The 24907-nt window shown below is 43.3% G+C and overlaps 2 protein-coding genes across 7 annotated transcripts; one reads left to right on the forward strand and one right to left on the reverse strand.

The window, feature by feature from the left end:
• The first annotated feature begins 123 nt into the window (after window positions 1–123).
• LOC118384355 (zinc finger protein 24-like) lies at window positions 124–7175 on the forward strand. 2 transcript variants are annotated; one of them, XM_035770813.2, is made up of 4 exons: window positions 124–486; window positions 3288–3427; window positions 3738–3843; window positions 6020–7175. In XM_035770813.2, exons 1-4 carry the CDS (start codon window positions 483–485, stop codon window positions 6646–6648), a joined length of 879 nt encoding a protein of 292 aa, XP_035626706.1. In that variant the 5' UTR covers window positions 124–482; the 3' UTR covers window positions 6649–7175. The 2 variants fall into 2 exon arrangements, with proteins under 2 accessions (XP_035626706.1, XP_035626705.1); XM_035770812.2 differs by lacking the exon at window positions 124–486 and adding an exon at window positions 506–964.
• On the reverse strand, window positions 6755–24808 carry LOC118384352 (peroxisomal membrane protein PMP34-like). Of its 5 annotated transcripts, XM_035770805.2 has the most exons (11): window positions 24050–24808; window positions 16962–17113; window positions 16766–16876; window positions 16316–16464; window positions 15326–15395; window positions 13797–13816; window positions 12261–12346; window positions 10676–11953; window positions 9846–9958; window positions 9447–9552; window positions 6755–9210 (listed from the first exon to the last, which is right to left on the reverse strand). In XM_035770805.2, the coding sequence occupies exons 2-8, from the start codon at window positions 16975–16977 to the stop codon at window positions 11803–11805; spliced, it is 603 nt and encodes a 200-aa protein (XP_035626698.1). In that variant the 5' UTR covers window positions 16978–17113; window positions 24050–24808; the 3' UTR covers window positions 6755–9210; window positions 9447–9552; window positions 9846–9958; window positions 10676–11802. The 5 variants fall into 5 exon arrangements, with proteins under 5 accessions (XP_035626698.1, XP_052374514.1, XP_035626699.1 ...); XM_052518554.1 differs by lacking the exon at window positions 16766–16876; XM_035770806.2 differs by lacking the exon at window positions 10676–11953.
• Window positions 24809–24907: the final 99 nt, after the last annotated feature.

Genomic DNA, 24907 nt, shown 5'->3' on the forward strand with positions numbered 1-24907 from the left:
AAGCACAACAGAAATGTGTTGTGACCTTTACTTTCTGTATTTACGGTAATGTATCCCACAATTCAAAGCGGTAATGTTTAGATTCATGAGCGAGGTCTATTCGGAAATATTTTTGAGAAGATGGGAAACTCCATCGCATTCGTATTACAGGGTCAATTGTCTACGCTGCTCATGCGTTGTCCATGAGCCGCGCGGTGCATTCTGGTCCATTCTGGGACAAGGAGCTCTCCTTCAAGGAGTGAAAGGGAGTCAATTGGGCTAGCTCTAAACCCCCAACATTATCATGAATTTCGACAAGTACTACATTAAAAATATTTTCAGAGATGTGAGATAATTAACTTATCTGTAATATCGTATAGCTTTTGCATCGTATTTTCGAGGAAAACAGGCATACCCCGACTTTGAGAAGGGATTGTGTGACGATCAGTTTAGCAACCGCGTGACGCAGCATGACAACTTAAACGCGATTGGTCAAAAGTCTGATGGGTGAGGCTTTATACATTCGCAGTTCTTTGCCGAATGAGATTCCTATCTCGTAATTTAGCTTATCCCTGGTCTATTTTAGCTAGCTAGCCACCCAATCAATGTCTATTATTATTCAATTTTATTAATATCGCCAGCCTATCATACACGTTGGACTTAGTTTCTTTTTAAAACATAATCATGAATACGATGATAAATCGGGGAAGTTTTCAGACCCAGTTAGCTTCCATTATGGAAATGCTAAGCAAAGCTGCTGTGGTTGAAATCGGTAAACTTGTCGACGAGTGCTCGGCCGTTCTACGTTCTGAAATATCCCAGCACATGAATGAGAACGATGCATTAAAGAAGAAATGTTATCTGCTAGAGATTGAATTAAAGACTGTAAAACTCCACGAGCGTAAAAGGGTCATTGCCAACCGTTGTCAGAATGGAGTTCAGGTCTCGGGACAAATATTTACGCATCGAGCAACAGAGAACCGAGGTGAGCATTTTTAGACGGTAACGTTAGCTAGCTTGCTACTGTAGCCGATTAGAATACATTCCACGATCTACGAGTTAAGACTGGTGTGGGCAGACTTTAGATACAACTAGTGATTTCACCACCCAACGAATAACCCGCAATTAGCTGCACACATTGTTCTATGTAATTGCGGGCTATTCTTTGGGTGATGTAAACAGTACATTGTTAGTTTTTGATAACTTTTTATGTGACATCGGCCAAACAGCCAAATAACGTTACTCCATCTAAACGTGACTAAATTCTCACTTGCGGTACAGTTCTAGAGACATAACACCCTCTACTTTCATGTTACGTTAAAAAAAACATTTCACAAATCTTCCGTTTACACGAAGGTGTTCGTAGACGCAGATGGCTAACGGCAGGGTAGCCTAGTGGTTAGAGCGTTGGCCTAGTAAACGAAAGGTTGCAATTTCGAATCCCCGAGCTGACAAGGTACAAATCTGTCGTTCTGCCCCTGAACAGGCAGTTAACCCGCCGTGTTCTTAACTGATTTGCCTAGTAAAATAAAGGTAAAATAAATAACACAGGTATTCCTCTGTCTTCCAGTTGTTTTCTGTAAACGAGCGCTGTAACATTTGTCCGTGTAGTGGTAATTGTCCCTGTAGTGGTAATTTAACCGTTTGTTAAACTTCATCTAAGCATTCAACATCATAGTCCCCTCCAAGCTCAGGACCTTGGAACGAAACACCTCCCTCAGCAACTGGATCCTGGACTTGGCCCCCAGGTGGTGAGGGTGGGCAACAACACATCTGCCACACTGACCATCAACACCGAGGCCCCTCAAGGTTGTGTGCTTAGTCCCCTCCTGTTCACCCACAACTGCGTGGCTGTGGACGACTCCAACACCATCAAGTTTTCTGACAACATGATGGTGGTAGGACTGATGACTATGAGGCAGCCTATAGGGAGGAGGTCAGAGACCTGGCATTGTGGTGCCAGCACAGCAACCTCCCCCTCGACGTCAGCAAGAGAAAGGAGCTGATCGTGGACTACAGGAACAGAGGGGCGAGCATGTCCACATCGATGGGGCAGTGGTGGAGAGGGTTGAGAGCGTCAAATTTCTCAGTGTCCACATCACTAAAGAATTAACATGGTCTGCACATTTGTGAAGAGTGCATGACAGCACCTCTTTCCCACTCAGGAGGCTGAAAAGATTTGGCCTGGGCCCTCAGATCCTCAAAGTTCTACAGGTGCACCATTAAGAGGGTCTTGACTGGCAGCATCAACACTTGGTACGGCAACTGCAAGGCACCTGACCGCAAGGCGCTACAGAGGGTGGTGAGAGCGGCCCAGTACATCACTGAGGCCGAGCTCCCTGCCATCGAGGACCTCTACACAAGGCAGTGTCAGAGGAAGAACCAAAAAATTGTCCGATGCCAGCTCCCCAAGCGATACAGACTGTTTTCTGCTGCCGCATGGCAAGTGGTACCAGTGCAAAAAGTCTGAAACCAACAAGATTTCTAAATAGCTAATCAAATGGCTACTCGGACTACCTGCAGTGACCCTTTTTTTGCACCAACTCTCTTGCACCGACTATGCACACATTGGACTCTACCCACACACACATACTTACACCCCAACATACACACTTTCACACTCACCACATACGCTGCTGCCACAGTTGATTATCTATCCCGTTGCCTAGTCACTTTACCCCTACCTATATGTACATATCTACCTTAATTATGTCGTACCTCTGCACATAGAATCAGTACTGGTATTCACGGTATATAGCCATGTTATTTTTTATGAATTATTCACTGTGTATTTATTCCTTGTATCACTATTTTGCATTTTGGAAAAGGACTCGTAAGCAAGCATTTCACTATTTGTCTACCCCGGTTTACGACTTCATGTCAAATACTTTTGGATTTGATATGACAATCTCGTCTTTGTCCACAAAGCTGCTATTCATCTTGCCTGTAGACAACTCTGCAAGCATGTATGTACTTCCAAAAGCGGTCTAAATAAAAATGTATAAGGAACCAAACATTTTTTTAATGTGTTGTTTTTGACCAGAAGAGCTACCAATTGGCACCTCTTCCGGTCGAACACAATACTTAATTCTTTTTTTTCTGTTGCTTGTCAATTTTTATTTAGACCTTTTTTGGAAGTACATCCTGTGCGTAACAGCAGTAAAGGGCGATAGTTGCTGCAGGGCAGGCATATTTGGTGAGTAACTTATTTTAATGTTATAACGCTTGCAGAGCTGTTTACTGGGAAGATGAATGGCGGCTGGTTCAGCCACGGTCAGTATATTCATGATAGACGTTCCCATTTTCAGAGAAGCAGTCTGCCCCCGCGATAGAGAGTGTCTTTGGTAAGGACTGGTGCATGGATCTATGGAGAGATGGGGAGTCAATCCCTCAGGATAAAGAGACAACAATTGGATCGGCCATCTTGGGCGATGATGGGGTCACTCAGGTCAGATTTATGAATATCCTTGAATGGTACATCTCTGCCAGCCAGGCTGTCCCAATTTTCTCCCTTCCCCTGACCTTAGTCCTACCCATTTGATGTTTGCAGATCTGTAAGGTTAAAGACTGAGTAGTGTGGTGGAAGCTGAGCGTTTTATACCTATCCAGAGTTCAGATCAAAGGGTTAGGGCCTAGGGAAAGGGTTAAGGAGTGAACTGGGACTGAAAGGCTTGGATCACAATGAAGGTTAAAGGTGCTTCTGTTACATTCAGAATAAAAAAGAAGGATAATAACGGTCTCTCACCTGTCTTGTGTAGGCAATAGACTCGGAGGACAATGAGCCTGACTTGGTGTTTATCAAAGAAGAGCTGTTTGAGGATCAGCCAGTGGACCAGCAGAGGGGACATGCAAGCAACAGAAAAAGTATGTGTGTCGTGATCATTGAAATTCGGGACAGCTCATTCATATGTAAAATAAATGACATCCTTTCATGAAGGAAGGATGCACGTTGCAATTGTAAGTCTCTGGATAAGAGTTGTATGCTACTATGACTTGTTAAGGAACTAGGGCTGTGGCGGTGGTGACATCTTGTCAGCCTGTTATTGTCATGCGAAAGATAGCTGGTCTCACGGTAATTGACTGTTAATTAACATAAATACGTTTAGCATCTCCAGGCTCCACTGGTACTCTGATGCGTGCCTTTGGAATGTTTTCAAAAGTTGAATACATCAATTGACTATACGCCGCAATCACACATTAATTATTTTAGGCAGGTCTGATGTAATGTTATGATATGAAGAATTGATTTCAGAAGAACAGAATGAGTTGGCCAACTCTTATCTGGCTATGCACCATGCCATAGGCTTGTTCATTTAGCAGACAAGATATGCTTATAAGATCTGTGCCATTATTTTATATTATATTTTTTTATATTAAGAATAATATAATTGAAGTTACCTGAATAAAATAGAGTGGATGTGCGCATATGAAGAGGCTATGTTGAGTATAAAATGGATAAAAATTACCGCTCAGGAAGGAGACACGTTCTGTCTCCTAGAAATTACCTTACTTTGGTGCGAAAAGTGCAAATAAATCACAGAACAACAACAAAGAACCTTGTGAAGAAGATGCTGGAGGAAATAGGTACAAAAGTATCTATATCCACAGTAGAACGAGTCCTATATCGACATAACCAACTAGCCTACCTGGTTAAATTAAAGGGGTGAAAAAAAAATATATATAAAAATGTTTAAAAACTTGAAAGGCCGTTCAGCAAGGAAGAAGCCACTGTTCTAAAACCACCATAAAAAAAAGCCAGACTACGGTTTGCAACTGCACATGGGGACAAAGATAGTAGTTTTTGGAGAAATCTCCTCTGGTCTGATGAAACAAAAATAGAACTGTTTGGCCATAATGACCATCATTATGTTTGGAGGAAAAAGGTGGAGGCTTGCAAGCCGGAGAACTCCATCCCAACCGTGAAGCACAGGGGTGGCAGCATCTTGTTGTGGGGATGCTTTGCTGCAGGAGGGACTGGTGCACTTCATAGAATAGATGGCATCAGGAGGTAGGAACATTTTGTGGATATATTGAAGCAACATCAAAATACATCAGTCAGGAAGTTTAAAGCTTGGTTTGCAAATGTGTCTTCCAAATGGACAATGACCCCAAGCATACTTCCAAAGTTGTGGCAAAATAGCTTAAGGACAACAAAGTCAAGGTATTGGAGTGGCTATCACACAGTTCAAAGACCTCAACCCTATAGAAAGTTTGGGCAGAACTGAAAAAGCGTGTGTGAGCAAGGAGGACTTTACAAACCTGACTCAGTTACACCAGCTCTGTCAGGAGGAATGGGCCAAAATTCACCTAACTTATTGTGGGAAGCTTGTGAAAGGATACCTGAAACGTTTGACCCAAGTTAAACAATTCGAAGGCAATGCTACCAAACGCTAATTGAGTGTATGTAAACTTCTGACCCACTGGGAATGTGATGAAATTCTGATATTGGTATTTCACATTCTTAAAATAAAGTGGTGATCCTAACTGACCTAAGACCGGGGAGTTTTACCAGAATTAAATGTCAGGAATTGTGAAAAACTGAGAACATGTATTTGACTATGTGAACTTCAGACTTCAACTGTATCTGTCGATGTTCCCTTGCCATCCATGTGTAATATGTGGTAGACTATGTATTGTATAACGGCACAATCATCTTTTCTTCGGGCTTGGCCTCATATGGCCTGATGCATACAGGTGTTTTGAATTAATCATTTCCTTGTTAGGCTTTGAAACATCCACAATGACCATGTTTTCCTATTGATCAATTTAAAGAAAAGTTCAATCTGTTTTAAAAGCACATACTGTTTTCATGTTTGTGATTTTTCGACTGCATTTGCAGTGGTTAGAGCCCTGAGTACCAGACCATTAGGACCTGATGAGTTAGCGAGTTGGGTACTACTAATTTTACTGCAGTCGTGACTCGTGACTGCCGGTGTGGCAGTAATACGGTCACTGCAACAGCCCTATATGGGACTGGTTATTGAACTGTTTCACAGCTGTGGTGCCGGTATTGAGATTTGTTTTCATTTGTACTGTACAGGGAGCGTAGCTGTGGAGGATGCTCCAGCAGTAGAGCGAGCAGCTGCCAGTCAACTTCACCTATACAAGGGGGACTTGAACACATACCCTGCAGGCAGCCAACAGGTACAGCCTGACACAGAGCAGCCCACATCCATTGAGAGCCTCATGGAAGATCCCACTCTGGCTGGTCTGGTTGACCACACAGCAGTGCCTGGCCCTGACACAGCCGATGGGATGTACATGGACTATCCTCCCCGCAACACATACGTACCAAGAAACCGGCCAAGCCACCAGCAGGGAACTGGAAAAGACCTGAAGCAGCAGTTTGACTGTTTGTTTTGTGGGAAGAGCTTTGGTTATTTGAGCTACTTGAAAGTCCACATCAGACGCCACTCTGGAGAGAAACCGTTTGGCTGCACCGTTTGCGGGAAGCGCTTTGCTCAGAAGACGTACCTGAAGCTGCATCAGCGTACACACTCTGGGGAGAAACCTTACAGTTGTACAGAGTGTGGGAAGAGTTTCTCTCAGAAGAGCTCGTTGAATGTCCACCTCCGGAGTCACACCGGGGAGAAGCCTTATAGTTGTGTCGACTGTGGGAAGAGCTACACCTATAAACACGGTTTTAACACACACCAATGTTTCAATTAATTAGATTTTAAATTTACATTTCAACCTTGTTTTGAAAATTGGCAACATCTTTAACCGTATTGTAATCATGGTGGTTTTCGGTAGGTAGATTTTTTTAAAAATAATATAAAGTTATCATTTTTGCTACTGTGTGCCCTAATGAACATGATCAAGCTGTTACTCTTCACTACATGGCAGAGAACTGTTCCATTCAAGTTTTCACTCTGCTCTGTCTGTAGGATTGCACACAAACACTGCCTTGTTGTCCCACAATTGGCAAGAGACTAGATGCCCCACTGTTAGATGAATAGACATTTTTGAAATATCTCTAAAGACATGTACTGTTTGTGTTAAACAGTGGTGGTCCAGATACCAGTTGTTTGTGCTACTGTGAAGAATGCCAGTGTAGTAGACCGGTCATGTAAACATGTGCCAAATAATTATCTGTAATGAATTAAATGGGTACAGTAATACATTTACTTATTTGTACTCCATATGTTATAAAAATGTAAACATGGCAATGATTAAATGATTGAAATTGTATACCATTAATGGTGTTTTAATTATGAAAGCAAACTAAGTTTACAGTAGATGAATATATTCCAGGAAAACAACTGACACAATCATAGAAGCCTTATGTACAAAACAAGTATAAAATGCACTGCTGGGAACAGAACTTGAAAACATCCATTTAATGATATCTTATGTCATTTGTACCAACGTATAGAGGACAATGCAGATACAGTGCCAGCTTGCATCAAACATTGGCAAGTTAATTCCTTGAGCCTAAAATATAGAACAGGCTAGTGGTAGGTAAACATTGCAATACTCATGCGCCACGTTCTTTGCAAAATAAGACTTCAATTTACTTTTATTGTAGGTAAATCATAACATGTTAGTGTTGTAGCGAATTCAGACAAATAAAGCCTACAACATACTGTAGTGTATTTTGGGTGGGGGGTCTCCCCACGGACTCCCAGGTCCAGCGTCCAGATCCAAACCCCTTGACAAGGTCGCTATGTGACGTTAAGGTCGCTCCAATATTGTGAAGTATGACATACACTAGACAGTATTTGGTTCTCCAGTTTGAGCAGAGCAGGCACACAATCCTTTAAAGGGGCAATCAGCGGTTCAGATGAGAGGCCTCCCCACCCTTTTCGGTAAAAAGCTGAGGGCTGGGCCTGGAGAAATGTAGGCTAACAACTCAAATTCATAGAGCTATCGATGCAAGGACTGACCATCAAAATTATAGTTTTATCCATGTTTTGAGGCTATTTAGGGTGGCAGCCTAGTCGTTAAGAGTGTTGCCCTAGTAAACGAAAGTCACTGGATCAAATGCCAGAGCTGACAAGGTGAAAAATCTGTCGATGTGCCCTTGATCAAGGCACTTAACCCTAATTGCTCCTGTAAGTCGCTCTGGATAAGAGCGTCTGCTAAATAACAAATGTGTTTATTTACTTTGTTTATGTTGGGTTCTGATGGGGTACAACAGTTCAACTAAGCTCATGAGGCATTAAGTTATATTCTTCAGCAATAAATGAGTACATAATTTCTAAGTCCCAAAATAGATGTAGCTACTGCAGCTTGCCCCTTTAAGTCAAGAGTATTGCAATCAACCAAAAATACTTCATTTATTTTTATGAACGGTCATGTGTGTTTGGAGCAGTTGCTGATTGACAAAAGACAACTGACACTTAGAACATTTGTGCACTTGCTTCTTTTTCTTATCATCTTCCTTTTCACCGTGAGCTTTGGCCAAGTGCTGAGTGAGGTATACTTTCTGGGTGAAACCAATTTCGCATGTGAGGCATTTGTACGGTTTCTCACCAGTGTGAAGGCGCATGTGACACTTCAGATTGCCCTTCTGTGTGAATCCTCTCCCGCAGACAGTGCACGTGTGGGGTCTCTCTCCCGTGTGCACCAGGTGGTGTATCCTCAGGCTTGACGGACAGCTGAAAGACTTGCCGCAGTAATGGCAAAAGTACTTTGAGCTGTTCGAGGCCAGATAATCGGGAGCAACACACTTGTGTTTTTTGAGCTGAGTTTTCCCAGGATAACAGTTCTTACACACACTGCAGTACAGCGATTTGTGAGATCTCATATGCATCGTCAGATGGTTCTGCCGCAAGAAAGTCTTCTTACAAATCACACAACTTAACTTGTTTGTGTCGGATTTACTATGGGAGTGTAAGTTAAACCTATTAAAGTAACTGAAAGTCTTAGTCTTCCCAGCAGTCTTTCTAGCAGTCTTTCTAGCTTTGCTTTTTGACTTTGCTAAAGACTTCTTTGCATACGTTGGCTTTGTGATGTGTTCATCTTGTCCTTCGTTGGGCAACAGCTCGGTATCGTCTGGTAGGAACTCGTTCGTCTCATCGTCCTCAATGGGAAATACATGTTCGCCATATTCCTCCTCCACTCCGTCGATGGATATGAAACGTAAAGTGTGTCCTGTGGAGACATCCGTAGTTGACATCTCCCGTACCTGTTTATCCCGTCTTCCTGGCCTGTCCTGGCGGAAGGAATCAAAGGATGGATACTCATTGGAGGGCCCTTCTCTTCCATTGTCCAATAAGTCGTCATCTCCTGAAGCAACAAAGAAAATACAAAAAGAAGAATACACTTACGAGTTGTGGCTTCGATTGCCTGTCCACCTATTCATGAAAAACAATGTCCAACCTCCTCGATGACCAATTAAGAGAGGGTCACAGTGTCTTATAACTGTGCATGTCATCAAAAGCATACAGTTAAACCTATGCGATTTAGCACTACACCAGCCAGGCAATTCAAACATCTCATATTAAAACCTCTAACAACTTTACCGTCTAAAATTATTGTTGGTCTTTCCTGTTGGTCTCTGTTGTTTATGATTTCCACCTCAAAATCCTCCTCTTTAACGTCAGCTTGGCCTGAAGGCACCCCTGTTGACTATGAGAATAAGACAAATCTTTTTTTAGAGCCACTTGAAAAATGTAGACACTAAATAACAAAATGCATTGAAGGAATAAGACTTCTAAAACATGACAGAAGGGGTAAGTGTCAATAATGTAGGGGAGCCTCTGATTCACTCATTTCAAAGAACTGGGCATCTGACAGCATGTCCTCTGGTAAGTCTGAGTCCTCTGTTGGTTTCCACAATCCTGCCTAGTGCTTTCTCATATCAGTGCAGATGACGAACAACGGATGAGGCAAGGGAAACTGTCCTCAGTCTACTCACTCACTTTGGCAATGTGTTGCGGACTGTTCTCTGTGCTGTAGGGATCCCCATGGTTCCATAGATCAAGGCACCATTCCTTCCCAAATATTCCTTCGATGGTGGGGGACCCGTTTAGCCCTGGAAGAGAATGCAGAACTGAATTGGCACTTGGGAATATTGTGTCAAACACATTGAAAACAGTGGCCCCTATAGGACGAATAGACTAAAAGGGAAAGGAATGAAGACTATAAAATCCCCATTCTGCATGCATTCTTGTCAACACAACATGCATCCTCCTACTTGTCATGGATGCATTATCAAAAGACCACAACATACCTCTGTCTATTCTGGTGATAGTTTCACCAGTTTGAACACCAACAGAGCGATAGTTTCCAGCCAGCTTGGGAGCTGTGCTTTTCACAATTGTCAGTTCACTTTCCAGATTATGCAATTTATCAATGAGAGCCTCATTTTCTAAAGAAATTCCCGCGTATTCGTCGTCAACCAGTTTGCACACATGAGCCATTGCGGTTCTAGACAGTATTTCCATGATGGAGGACAGTTGTGTGTGAAAAGAAGCGCGTTTAGACATGGCTCTGCGTTATTGTCCAAACACCGTTTGAATTGATATTAAAGTTGTTCAAACTAACCAAATATCTCGTAAATTTCGAACACAAAAAGCCTACCTAACCCAGCTGCTGAACATAATCTAACTGGGAACAAAAACAAGAGGCGATGGAAATTCAATTTCCGGCCGACGCAAACGTATGACGTGAAACAGATTAAAATAGCATACATGTGGATAAAAATATGCTTTGTTAACTCTAACATTTTATAGTTAAACGGAATACATACCAATAATTTGATTAAACATATAGCACCGTAGTAAACGCTACATTTTAAACCTTTATTATTCTGTGGGGCTGTGACCCCATCTACTGGTCCAGAATTATATTACTGTAAAAAAAAAAAAAAAACGCTCCACATCAGTAAAAGGAAGTACGCAATCAGAGGAAAAACTGATTTTTAAAAAGATAATCTGAAAATGACAGTGAATGCATATGGTCAAAAAAAGCTAAAATGTACTTATTTGAGAAGCAACACTTTATTTCTACCTTTCTGAGAATCTGAAATGTTGGTGAATTATCCATCCATGACATTGTGCTGTACAACAATGCATTTAATTACATCCATTAATTATTCTATACGTTTGTCAGAGACAGTTAATGACACAATGAAAAAATGTCTCAGTGATTTGACTAGAGCAACAATGCATCACTAAATAATTTGGGGATTTAGTTAAGCAGCTAATCTTAGAAGAACATAGAAAGTACAAAATGGTGAAATCCACATGAGTCTGAGGAACAAGTGGTGTCTACTTCCACAAAATTGGCAGTTACATAAAAATAAATAGACAAAAAACCTGGGACAAGGAGAGCCCGGTCATGGCTAGAAGGGATACAGCTTTTGTCAAATGAACGTCAGATTTGGCTTTTCGTAGCAGGTTAGGAGAATTTACGCAGCAGATTAGGAGAATTACGGTTAGGAAAAGGGTTTGGGTTATTGATGCTAATTTGGGGATTTTGAGCTAGCGCCCAATTGACTCCCATTCACTGTTTGAAGGAGAGCTCTTCTTGTCCCAGAGTTGCCCAGAATGCACCGCATGGACCAAGTGATTGGTCGACAGTCTTCTGGGTGAAGCGTTAAACATTCCCCCATTCATTGCCCAATGGGACTGCTGTCTCATCCTTTCTCTAATATCTCTGGTACAGTCTCAGTTCGATCCCTTCCCCTCCCTTTGGCCCTAACCCTTTGACACTTGCATATATGTAAGATAGAAGCAATACGGTGAAAGATGTACCCCTAGCTACACTGCTTATACCTATCCAGACCCTTTAGACATGCCAACATTGAGGGGTTAGGGCTACGGGGGGGATAGATAGGGAGCAATATGGGATCGGATGTCTGATGTAACAGACAGGCTAGTGGCTGGACGCAGGCCCCTTCACTCCCATGACCCTGAAAGTGCTGCTGGCAATCTTTTCGTAGAGCAGGAACACGAGGGCAGCGGTCAGGACAGTCTGTAGGAGTTTAGCTTCCAGGCCTTTGAACAGGCCCAGCATGCCATACTTCCTAATGGCGGGAGAGAGTGTCGAAAAACAGAATATGTAGGAGATGAAGGCATTGGCTGCGTTCCAGGTAGTGGTCTGTGCAATGGTGCTGCACATATGATCAGATCTCACAGCACCTGGAGAAGTGTTTGACATCTCAGGAAACACATGAATATGGTATAAGAATCCTCTGAGATGCACAGCACGACGGCAATAAGACAACCTGGAACGCAACCAAGGACTAAGTCTGGGTGTGGTAGCAGTCATGGTGCTTGGTAAATAAAATGTTGAAATAAGGTAGGCAGGTGTGTGTGTGTGTGTGGACCAACCTCACTCTAATGATCAGCAGGTGCATCACACTTCTCAGGCTGTTGACAAGTGGCGATCCGCCTGTGTGCTGCATGTGTTGACCAAACTGAGAACGAGATGCAGATAACGAGCAGTGCTCCACTGGAATAACACTAAACATTGGGACAGCCCAATGTTTCACAGCAGAGCACTAAAACGCAACCTCCAAACTGGCGGACACACTCATACAGTCACAGGACAGACAGACAGCCCTCACGAAAGAGTACTACAGAATTACTACACAGAACCTATTTGTGCATTAGCGGCAACGCAGAGACTTGTGGGGATTGTGTGGTGTAGTTTACACACTACTCAAGATACACAAGTAAAGTTTTGTGGTGTCCGGTAGGAAAACAGTAGTGTCTCCAGTAGTAATCAGGTAGAGAGTTTTACTACTTGATGTTGGTAGCCGAGCTGTTTGCTAGTGTAACGGATGTGAAGTGGCTAGCTAGTTAGCGGTGTTCGCGCTAAATAGCGTTTCAATCGGTGACGTCACTTGCCCTGAGACCTTGAAGTAGTAGTTCCCCTTGCTCTGCAAAGGCCGCGGCTTTTGTGGAGCGATGGGTAACGATGCTTCGTGGGTGACTGTTGTTGATGTGTGCAGAGGGTCCCTGGTTCGCGCCCGGGTATGGGCGAGGGGACGGTCTAAAGTTATACTGTTACCATTGAAATGTAGCTATATAGCCCCTGTTTTCGGCATGCGAGTTAATAAGAAGGTGTGTTTGTATGCAGATGTACAGTATGTTCATACTGGTATACTTACCTCGACATAAGAAGACTGAAGACCATTGTTGGTAAGATTAATATTGTTTCTCAAATATTTATTAGTTCGTCTTATGTGACTTCTGTTAGCAGAGGATTGACAATGGCTTATAATTGTTTGTTTCTTGTACTTGTCTTTATATTCTAAATATACATAAGGATGAACAAAAAGTGTAAATATCTAATTTTTTTGCTATTACATTTGTATAAACATTTCTTGTTTGATGATATAACTACATGTGCACTAGTCTAGTAGAGACACAGTAGTGACACAAGAAGATGTCAATAGTGAACAGGCCCAGCATGCCATACTTCCTAATGGCAAACAGTTGTAAATGTGTCAGTCTTCATTTGTAATTCAAATGGGTTTATGTGGGAAATGAAAAGGTATCAGGAGAAAATCAGTACTGACACAACACTACACACTGAATGTGTAGGCATTAAGTAGTAATTCAATAGTGAACATGTAGGAATTGTGGTAGAATGTGTAGGTTTTAAGTAATAGATACCCAAAAGCTCAGTAGTTACACAGTAACTAGGAAATACGTAGTGTTCACAAGTCTTGAAACGCCTCCTTTTATCACTCATTACTACTTGTGTAACTACAGAAATCACCACTGGTTTACTACACATCTCAAACAAATAGCAAAACCACGGTTTTGTGTAGATCTTGGGTAGAAGTGATTCAGTAGTACCTTTTCATGAGGAACATTCACACAAACACACGCATGCTCACATACACACACTGCTCTTACCCTCAGGATGGACTGTACAGTCTGTAAATCAAATCAAATCAAATCAAATTTATTTATATAGCCCTTCGTACATCAGCTGATATCTCAAAGTGCTGTACAGAAACCCAGCCTAAAACCCCAAACAGCAAACAATGCAGGTGTAAAAGCACGGTGGCTAGGAAAAACTCCCTAGAAAGGCCAAAACCTAGGAAGAAACCTAGAGAGGAACCGGGCTATGTGGGGTGGCCAGTCCTCTTCTGGCTGTGCCGGGTAGAGATTATAACAGAACATGACCAAGATGTTCAAATGTTCATAAATGACCAGCATGGTCGAATAATAATAAGGCAGAACAGTTGAAACTGGAGCAGCAGCACAGTCAGGTGGACTGGGGACAGCAAGGAGTCCTCATGTCAGGTAGTCCTGGGACATGGTCCTAGGGCTCAGGTCCTCCGAGAGAGAGAAAGAAAGAGAGAAGGAGAGAATTAGAGAACGCACACTTAGATTCACACAGGACACCGAATAGGACAGGAGAAGTACTCCAGATATAACAAACTGACCCTAGCCCCCCGACACATAAACTACTGCAGCATAAATACTGGAGGCTGAGACAGGAGGGGTCAGGAGACACTGTGGCCCCATCCGAGGACACCCCGGACAGGGCCAAACAGGAAGGATATAACCCCACCCACTTTGCCAAAGCACATCCCCCACACCACTAGAGGGATATCTTCAACCACCAACTTACCATCCTGAGACAAGGCCGAGTATAGCCCACAAAGATCTCCGCCACGGTACAACCCAAGGGGCGCAACCCAGACAGGCCGACCACAACAGTGAATCAACCCACCCAGGTGACGCACCCCCCAGGGACGGCACGAGAGAGCCCCAGCAAGCCAGTGACTCAGCCCCGTAACAGGGTTAGAGGCAGAGAATCCCAGTGGAAAGAGGGGAACCGGCCAGGCAGAGACAGCAAGGGCGGTTCGTTGCTCCAGAGCCTTTCCGTTCACCTTCCCACTCCTGGGCCAGACTACACTCAATCATATGACCCACTGAAGAGATGAGTCTTCAGTAAAGACTTAAAGGTTGAGACCGAGTTTGCGTCTCTGACATGGGTAGGCAGACCGTTCCATAAAAATGGAGCTCTATAGGAGAAAGCCCTGCCTCCAGCTGTTTGCTTAGAAATTCTAGGGACAATTAGGAGGCCTGCGTCTTGTGACCGTAGCGTACGTGTAGGTATGTACGGCAGGACCAAATCAGAGAGGTAGGTAGGAGCAAGCCCATGTAATGCTTTGTAGGTTAGCAGTAAAACCTTGAAATCAGCCCTTGCTTTGACAGGAAGCCAGTGTAGAGAGGCTAGCACTGGAGTAATATGATCAAATTTTTTGGTTCTAGTCAGGATTCTAGCAGCCGTATTTAGCACTAACTGAAGTTTATTTAGTGCTTTATCCGGGTAGCCGGAAAATAGAGCATTGCAGTAGTCTAACCTAGAAGTGACAAAAGCATGGATTAATTTTTCTGCATCATTTTTGGACAGAAAGTTTCTGATTTGATCTGTAGTGGGTATGTGACTGTGGTGGCCACTGCTTTGGCACCAATCAGAAAGACCTCAAGAGACAACAGCTAGAGAAATGGACAGAAACAGTATCAGGATCAGTTAGTTCCAGAATAAATAGGGTTGGGCAGGTATATAAAATACAGCATACCAGGGTATTTTTATATATTGGAGGTATGACTTCCAATACAATGGAAGTGTTTGTGAATGTCAATTTTTGTACTTTTTAAATCAATATTTTGAATCAAGATGTGTACGGATGTTTATTTATAAAACCCTCTTAGGCCTCACTCCCTCCTATCTGAGATACCTACTGCAGCCCTCATCCTCCACATACAACACCCTTTCTGCCAGTCACATTCTGTTAAAGGTCCCCAAAGCACACACACCCCTTGGTCGCTCCTCTTTTCAGTTTGCTGCAGCCAGCGACGGGAACGAGCTGCAAAAAAAACTCAAACTGGACAGTTTTATCTCTATCTCTTCATTCAAAGACTCAGTCACGGACACTCTTACTGACAGTTGAGGCTGCTTCGCGTGATGCATTGTTGTCTCTACCTTCTTGCCCTTTGTGCCGTTGTCTGGGCCCAATGTTTGTACCATGTATTGTGTTTCCACCATGTTGTCGTCATGTGTTGCTGCCATGCTGTGTTGTTATATTATGTCTCTCTTTATGTAGTGTTGTGGTGTCTCTCTTGTCATGATGTCTTTTGTTCTAATTTAAAAATGAAATAAAAATTAAATCCCAGCCCCCGTCCCCACAGGAGGCCTTTTGCCTTCTGGTAGGCCATCATTGTAAATAAGAATTTGCCTAGTTAAATAAGTACTGGTTGACAGATAAAGCTAATGATTCCTCTTTGCTTTTCTGTTATACCATTTATTTTGGTAGTGAGGGAGGACTGAAGGGCTTTTTCCCATCAATGAGAATTCAATTCCCATCGATAATTTTACCCAGTCTTTGCAAGTAATCCCTTCGCCCCCTCCCATTTACCGCTCTGTGAACCAAGCTTCTCATCTGCCTCTTCAAGCCCTCATAGATCATGAACTGGACAGCCGGGTTGAGCACCAGCAGGAGAGAGGGGAATGTCCCGTTCCACAGGGCCCCCACCCCTTCCTCCTCAATGATCTGCACCAAGGCATCTGAGGGGAGGAGAGAGGGACACTGTTTACCCTAGAGACAATCTGACATAGTGACAAATAAACCAGACTAGGACAACAGTAGTACGATGTGTGTGTTGCCTGCGTGTTTGAAAGAAATAGAGAAAGACAGAGGGAGAGTGTGTATGTGTCTGTACGGAGAGAGAGAGAGAGAGATGATGCTGGCTGAAGAGGCAGTGGGCACAGGGATGGAGCTAAACTTGTCCCCAGAGAGACAGACATTAAACTGGCACACATCTACAACTTTATCTGTTTCCAACACTCATACTGCAGCTGCCTTTACCCATGATGCCTGAGTAGTTAGTGGGACGGAGGTCTGCATTGCGGAACTTTTCCCCCTGAAGCTTGAGCCGTGTGTTGACCACCCACAGCGGAGTGGTCATAAGCACGTTCACTACACCCGCAGAGAGATGGGGAGAGAGAAAGCTCAGAGTCATTGCATGACACTGTTTAAGTGTTGTTACGTCTTAATAACCTACCTGCAGCGGTGCCCATTAGCAGGTCTCTGCTTGGAGTTGACTTGTGTCCCCGGAGCCAGCTGGCTCTCAGGCTGTGGAGGCAGTAGAAGTAGATGAAGTTGGAGCAGCAGAGACTGCAGATCACTGGGAGCCAGCCACTGTAGGGCGCCAGCCTGCAGAGAGGACAGGCAGGGGGACAGACACAACCTCAGGTGATTCTGTTCAAATACAAAAAGGCTAAAAGAGCAGAGAGAGAAAGCAGAACGAGAGAAAGACAGAGCTCTTGTTAACAAAGGGGGTGTTTTGTTAACAAAGGGGGTGCTGTTGGGGCTGTGTTTCTGGACCTAAGGAAGGCTTTTGATACTGTTAACCATGAGATTCTCATCACAAAATTGTCCAAGTTCAACTTTTCCCCTGATGCCTTGAGATGGATGAAATCATACCTTGAAGGCAGAACTCAGTGTGTCAGAGTGAGCAATGAGCTGTCGCCCACTCGTAGCAATGATGTGGGCGTGCCCCAAGGGTCAATACTGGGGCCCCTCCTGTTCAGCCTGTACATTAATGATCTGCCTTCTGTATGTACTGGGTCTGAAGTTCAAATGTATGCAGATGATACAGTGATATATGTGCATGCAAAGAGCAAACAACAAGCTGCACAAGATCTCACTACTGTAATGGTCCAGGTTACAAAGTGGCTCTGTGACTCGTGTTTGCATCTCAATGTGAAAAAAACTGTTTGCATGTTCTTCACAAAGAGGGCAACAGATGCTACTGAGCCAGATGTCTATGTGTCAGGGGAGAAGCTCCAGGTGGTATCCGATTTTAAGTACCTTGGCATCATACTTGATTCCAACCTCTCTTTTAAAAAGCATGTAAAAGAGGTCATTCAAATAACTAAATTCAATCTAGCTCATTTCCGATTTATACGAAATTGTTTGACTACAGAGGTAGCAAAACTGTACTTCAAATCTATGATACTCCCCACTTAACATACTGCTTGACTAGTTGGGCCCAAGCTTGCTGTACAACATTAAAACCTATTCAGTCTGTCTACAAACAGGCTCTCAAAGTGCTTGATAGGAAGCCCAATAGCCATCATCATTGTCACATCCTTAGAAAACATGAGCTCTTGAGTTGGGAAAATCTTGTGCAATACACTGACGCATGTCTTGTATTCAAGATCCTTAATGGCCTGGCTCCCCCTCCACTCAATATTTTTGTTAAACAGAAAACCCAGACATATGGCAGCAGATCCACAAGGTCTGCCATGAGAGGTGACTGTATAGTTCCCCTAAGGAAAAGCACCTTTAGTAAATCTGCATTCTCTGTGAGAGCTTCCCATGTCTGGAATACACTGCCATCAGACACACATAACTGCACCACATATCACACTTTCACAAAATGCTTGAAGACATGGCTAAAGGTCAATCAGATTTGTGAACATGGTCCCTAGCTGTGTGTTGCCGCTTTCCATGTTGTCTGTAGCTTGTGAGGTATGGAAACACTTTTTTGCTTTTATGAATTTTGTTTTGCTGCTTTTTGTTCTATGTTGCTCTGTCTGTATGCTACGTCTTGCTTGTTCTATGTTGCTCTGTCTGTATGCTATGTCTTGCTTGTCCTATGTTGCTATGTCTTGCTTGTCCTATGGTGCTATTGTCTATATTGTAATTGTTTTTAATAACCTGCCCAGGGACTGTGGTTGAAAATTAGCCGGCTGGCTAAAACCGTCACTTTTACTGAAACGTTGATTAATGTGCACTGTCCCTGTAAAAATAAAATAAACTAAACTAACTAACAACCCCTCTTCCTTGACAATTTCTGACAGAATGGCAGGAGTGGACCTGGCTTTCCTCTTCTCATCCACTATAGAAAAAGAGGAACAGAGAGAATAGACATGACTTGCAACGAGATATCTTATGTCCTCTATTCAGTTTGCCACAAAGGCTTAAAGATATAGCTAGCCTTACCTTGCAGCCGTAGTCTTGCAGTGTCAAGTGGGAAGAAAACGGTCACACTCCCTTAAAAACATATAGGCCTACTGTCAAATGTAGGGTCTTCAAAATGTGAACATTTGCTAATATTAGGCTAACCTTATTTATAGGGGATACAGGTATTGGCAGTATTGGCCTGTCAGATAGCAATTTAAAAGAAAAACTGCCCCGTTTTCATGTAATACAGAGAATCTGCAAAAACCTATTATAAAAAAAGGCAATGCACATAAACAAAGTTAACTTACCACTGCTCCTGCCATTGCATGCACCAATCTTTCATACGAGAAAACTTCAGAAAATCGAAATTCTCGAGTGCTCATTTTAATTGCGGGAGATACAAATGTAAACTCGACAGTTTTGTTTGCATTCCACTATGCAAAATAGTTAGTTAAAAATTTTTAAAAATCAGTTCCTTCCAGAGAACATCAACACGGCTGAATGCTCTTATGGGTTTTTCCTCATAGACATTAAAACCATTTCCCCCCGAATGCACTTCGTACTAATTTTACATCCAGGTCGTTCCTATGGCCAATGGTACATATATTCCCTTTCCCAATAAGGTGATTGGACAATAGGAGATGCCGCGTGTTCATTTTATTGGCTTTTCCAGTTGTCACTCAAACAAATGAAACGGCAGGGCTGCCTTCAGTAGGCATTTACTTTCTGGAACACTCAATTGAACGGAAACGTTGCTGTACTGAGAATGACCAGTTGAAGAACGGGGACGGGTTGTCATACTGTACAGTATTTGGTTGGAAAACGCTGTCAACAGTATCACTGCCATTTAAATACACTCATTATTTCAAGCCACACCCACCAAACCGCAGCAAACGTACCTCAGTCGGTTCAAGAACGTTTTGGGTAAACGTGTCGTTCAGTACAAACCGTTCCGCAACATAGCAAACGCTCAAGCGAACAAAACGCATCTCAGGCTTGTCCAGATACAGTACCACAGACATAATGGTTTAGTTATAAAACAAAAATGTGGACTAGGCTGCTGAGGGGAGGACTGCTCATAATAATATTTGTAATGGAGCAAATGGAATGGCATCAAACACATGAAACCATGTGTTTGATACCATTCCATTAAAACTTCTTCAGGATCAGTGTCCCTTCCACGGGACGGTTGAGCTAACGTAGGCTAATGCGATTTGCATGAGGTTGAGCTAACGTAGTAGGCTAATGTGATTAGCATGAGGTTGAGCTAACGTAGGCTAATGCGATTAGCATTAGGTTGTAAGTAACAAGAACATTTCCCAGGATATAGACATATCTGACATTGGCAGAAAGCTTAAATTGTTGTTAATCTAACTGCACTGTACAATTTATAGTAGCGACTACAGTGAAATAATGCAATGCTATTGTTTGAGGAGAAAGCACAATTTTAAACATGAAAAGTTATTCATCAATAAATTAGGCACATTTGGGCAGTCTTGATTATTTTTTTTTTTACAGAAATGCATTGGAGTCTAAACTTTGCACACACATTGCTGCCATCTAGTGGCATCTAAATTGCACCTGGGCTGGAATAATACATTATGGCCTTTCTCTTGCATTTCAAAGATTGTACAAAAAAAAGGTTTTTTTTCTTTGTATCATCTTTTACTAGATCTGTTGTGTTATATTCTCCTACATTCCTTTCACATTTCCATAAACTTCAAAATGTTTCCTTTCAAATGGTACCAAATGCATATACAGTTGAAGTCAGAAGTTTACATACACCAAAGCCAAATACATTTAAACTCAGTTTCACAATTCCGGACATTTAATCCTAGTAAAATGTCCCTCTCTTAGGTCAGTTAGGATCACCACTTTATTTTAAGAATGTGAAATGTCAGAATAATAGTAGAGAGAATGACTTATTTCAGCTTTAATTTCTTTCATCACATTCACAGTGCGTCAGAAGTTTACATACACGCAATTAGTACTTGGTAGCATTGCCATAAAATTGTTTAACGTGGGTCAAATATTTCAGGTAGCCTTCCACAAGCTTCCCACAATAAGTTGGGTGAATTTTGTCCCATTCCTCCTTACAGAGCTGGTGTAACTGAGTCAGGTTTGTAGGCCTCCTTGCTCACAGATGCTTTTTTTTCTCTTTTTCTGCCCACACATTTTCTGTAGGCTTGAGGTTAGGGCTTTGTGATGGCCACTCCAATACCTTGACTTTGTTGTCCTTAAGCCATATTGACACAACTTTGGAAGTATGCTTGGGATCAATGTCCATTTGGAAGACCCATTTGCGACCAAGCTTTAAAATCCTGACTGATGTCTTGGCATGTTGCTTCAGTCCCTCCTGCAGCAAAGCACCCCCACAACATGATGCTGCCACCCGTGCTTCATGGTTGGGATGGTGTTCTTCGGCTTGCAAGCATCCCCCTTTTTCCACCAAACATAATGGTCATTATGGCCAAACAGTTCTATTTTTGTTTCATCAGACCAGAGGACATTTCTCCAAAAAGTCCCCATGTGCAGTTAGTTGCAAACCATAGTCTGGCCTTTTTATGGCAGTTTTGGAGTAGTGGCTTCTTCCTTGCTGAGCGACTTTTCTGGTTATGTCGATAAAGGACTCGTTTTTACTGTGGATATAGATACTTTCATACCGGTTTTCTCCAGCATCGTCACAAGGTCCTTTGCTGTTGTTCTGGGATTGAATTGCACTTTTCGCACCAAAGTACATTCATCTCTAGGATACAGTGAGTCTTCTTCCTCACCATTATGATGGCTGCGTGGTCCCATGTTGTTTATACTTGCGTACTATTGTTTGTACAGATGAACATGGTGCCTTCAGGCATTTGGAAATTGCTCTCAAGGATTAGCCAGATTGTGGAGGTCTTGGCTGATTTCTTTTGATTTTCCTATGATGTCAAGCAAAGAGGCACTGTTTGAAGGTAGACCTTGAAATACATCCATGGCTACACCTCCAATTGACTCAAATGATGTCAATTGGCCTATCAGAAGCTTCTAAAACCATGACATAATTTTCTGGAATTTCCCAAGCTGTTTAAAGGCAGTCCACTTAGTGTATGTGAACTTGACCCACTGGAATTGTGACGAAATGAATTATACATGAAATAATCTGTCTGTAAACAATTGTTGGAAAATGTACTTCTGTCATGCACAAAGTAGATGTCCTAACCGACTTGCGAAAACTATAGTTTGTTAACAAGAAATGTGTGGAGTGGTTGAAAAACTAGTTTTAACGACTCCAACCGAAGTGTATGTAAACCTCAGACTTCAACTGTATATGCATATCCTTGCTTCAGGGCCTGAACAACAGGCAGTTAGTTTTTGGGTATGTCATTTTAGGCAAAAATTGAAAAAAAGGTGCAGATCCTTAAGCGGTTTCAATTCCGCTCCAGCCATTACAAGCCTGTCCTCCCCAATTAGGGTGCCACCAATCTCCTGTGGTTTGGAGTTACTTTTCTGTAATATCTCTGGCTTGGCACTTGTCCCACAATGTTTTCCGGTCATCACATTTACCACAACCACAAAGTTATAAACCCTGCCTATTTCTAAAATAAAGATTCTTAAACTTAACCCCTTTATTTAACTAGGCAAGTCAGTTAAGAACATTAAGAACAAATTCTTATTTACAATAACGGCCTACCCCGGCCAAACCTCCACTAACCTGGACGACGCTGGGCCAATTCTGTGCCGCCCTACAGGATTCCCTATCACAGCTGGTTGTGACACCTCTAGCACTGCGGTGCAGTGCCTTAGGCTCCCAGGTGGCACAGAGGCCTAACACTTTGTGGCTAACTGTTACCTTGAATTAAGACCAAAAAGCATTTTTTAGGATAGACAATTTCGACCTTGTGGCTGTGCCATCTAGTGGAAATCATGTTGTTTTCATAGTCTTGTTCATTCTACAGGCTAGCTACTACACCCGTCTGTATTCTGAATTCTAAACTGTGCTCCTTTCTGGAAAAGGGTATGTTGTTTTATTGTGTTTTGTGGTTGCAAATATTAAAGTTCACTACAAAAATGTACTTTCTGCAGCCCTTTTGACAAATTCTAAACTTTTAACATTTGTAACAGTCATGTCAGGAAATAAATGCATTTTAGACAACTAATCACAGTAATTAATCACAACAAAATTAGAAGACAAATACATCAAGCATCGAGAGGCCTCTTTCCCAATCCAAAGGTATTCAAAAGTCTCTCTTCTTGTCCATGATATGTATTGATGCTTATAGCTACAAATAATCTCTCTACCACCTCAGCAAAAACTTTACAAACAGCCTCCCCACCCCTCCAGGACAGAAAGGCAAAAGAAGCACCCAGTAACACACTGACCAGAGCTGAGTACATCTGCAGAGAGAACCCCAGGCACATGGATACAACCACAGCTACAGTCAAGCCCACTAACCTTCCTATTAGATGTCTGGGTGAGAGTTGCCCCAATTTATCCCACACCAAGAAAACTGACACACCACCACCACCAAGCCACCTTTGCCCTGCACACCACCCCAACCCCAGCACAACTAGGGCCCCCAAGTTGTGGAGGTCCCTCTGTGTCCCTAGGATGGACACTACCAAGGCTCCTGTGGCCATGCACCCAGGAGCCAAACACAGCACCATCCTAGCAGCCCCCACAGCCACTGACACGGTAATGAACTGTGCCATCCTGATCTCACCGCTCTTTGCCACATTCTTCACTGCCCTGACCGTCATGATGCTCATCAAACCAGCGATGACCACCCCACTCACTGCAGCCACCCTGGCCCCCACCCCGCTCCCGCTCACCCCGTTACCCACAACCTCCCACCACACCCCAGGCTCGAGGAGCTCCTCCACCCTGCCCACCCCATCTGCAGCACCCACCCCCAGCCCGATCAGAAGCCCCAAGTAGGGGGCGCGGAGGACCGATGCAACCAGGCCATTAGACCCAGACAGGACCTCTGCTATCCAGACCACTGAGATGGCTGCTAGTCCTCTCAGAAGCCCGATGGCAGCCCCTCTGGCTGTGGATCTCAACACCAGCTCCACACAGAGGTGGTAGTCCAGCGGTCTTGCTGGTGGCAGTGACTCCGCTTCCCCTGGACCCTCCTCCTCTATGTCTTCCAGTCCCAGTACTGTCCATGCTCCAAGAGAGAGAAAGAGAGCTCCCAGACTCACCACTATCAGTGTGGCCCTTACAAACGCCCACTGACGTCCCACGATGCTCCAGCATCTACCCCCTCCTCCTACGTCCTTCTCGTATTTTCTTCTCCCCTGGATGGAGAACGATCTGTCTCGCTCTGTTCCCTCTCCCATCGTTTTGTTTTTGATGAACAATTATTGTTTTTTTTTTACTGTATCACCTAAACTGTACAGTCAGTCATCCTCTCATTGTTTCTCTCCATTGGATGAGTTGAGGCAACCTGTTTTTCTTAGCGAAAGGTGAAACCAGAATTTGGTTATCTGATATCCCCCACCCCCTCAAGAGTGGATCAGTTCCTTCAGTCTGTCTCACGTGGACCACTGAAGGTGCCTCTTCTAAGGAGATCCCTCTCCATCACTGCGGTACTGGTTGCATCTATCGGTTAGAGAACCACGATGGAAACAAGTCGAGACTTGTGTGTCATCCTCAATGATTCGATTTACGCACCTCGACTATACAGTATGTTTCTCTGTTGTTGTCGTTTACAAGCCGGCAACACTATGAAAACACCAATTTAGAAAACATCGCTATCATTTAAGATGATCTTTGTCAAACAATTCACTTACTGTAGCTACAGGTGCTGTTCTCTATGGTTGTTAGCCTGTCTCAGAGCGTCTGCATCTGCCTCGGTCTCGGTCTGAATCGGCCTCATGCATACTGCTTGACAATCAAACCGTTGAGAAGGCTGTGTGTGTGTTTCGGGAGTTACTGGTTGGACCGGATGCCAGACTAGTGAGAACAAGTCTCACCTACTATTTCACAATCCTTATCCATCTGTGTAGGCCTAAATTGTGGTTTCCACTCACCACACCGGTTTCTCCAACCATAACTGC

Source organism: Oncorhynchus keta, chromosome 5 (genome assembly GCF_023373465.1).
Source record: "Oncorhynchus keta strain PuntledgeMale-10-30-2019 chromosome 5, Oket_V2, whole genome shotgun sequence".
In the NCBI taxonomy this organism is placed as follows: domain Eukaryota; kingdom Metazoa; phylum Chordata; class Actinopteri; order Salmoniformes; family Salmonidae; genus Oncorhynchus; species Oncorhynchus keta.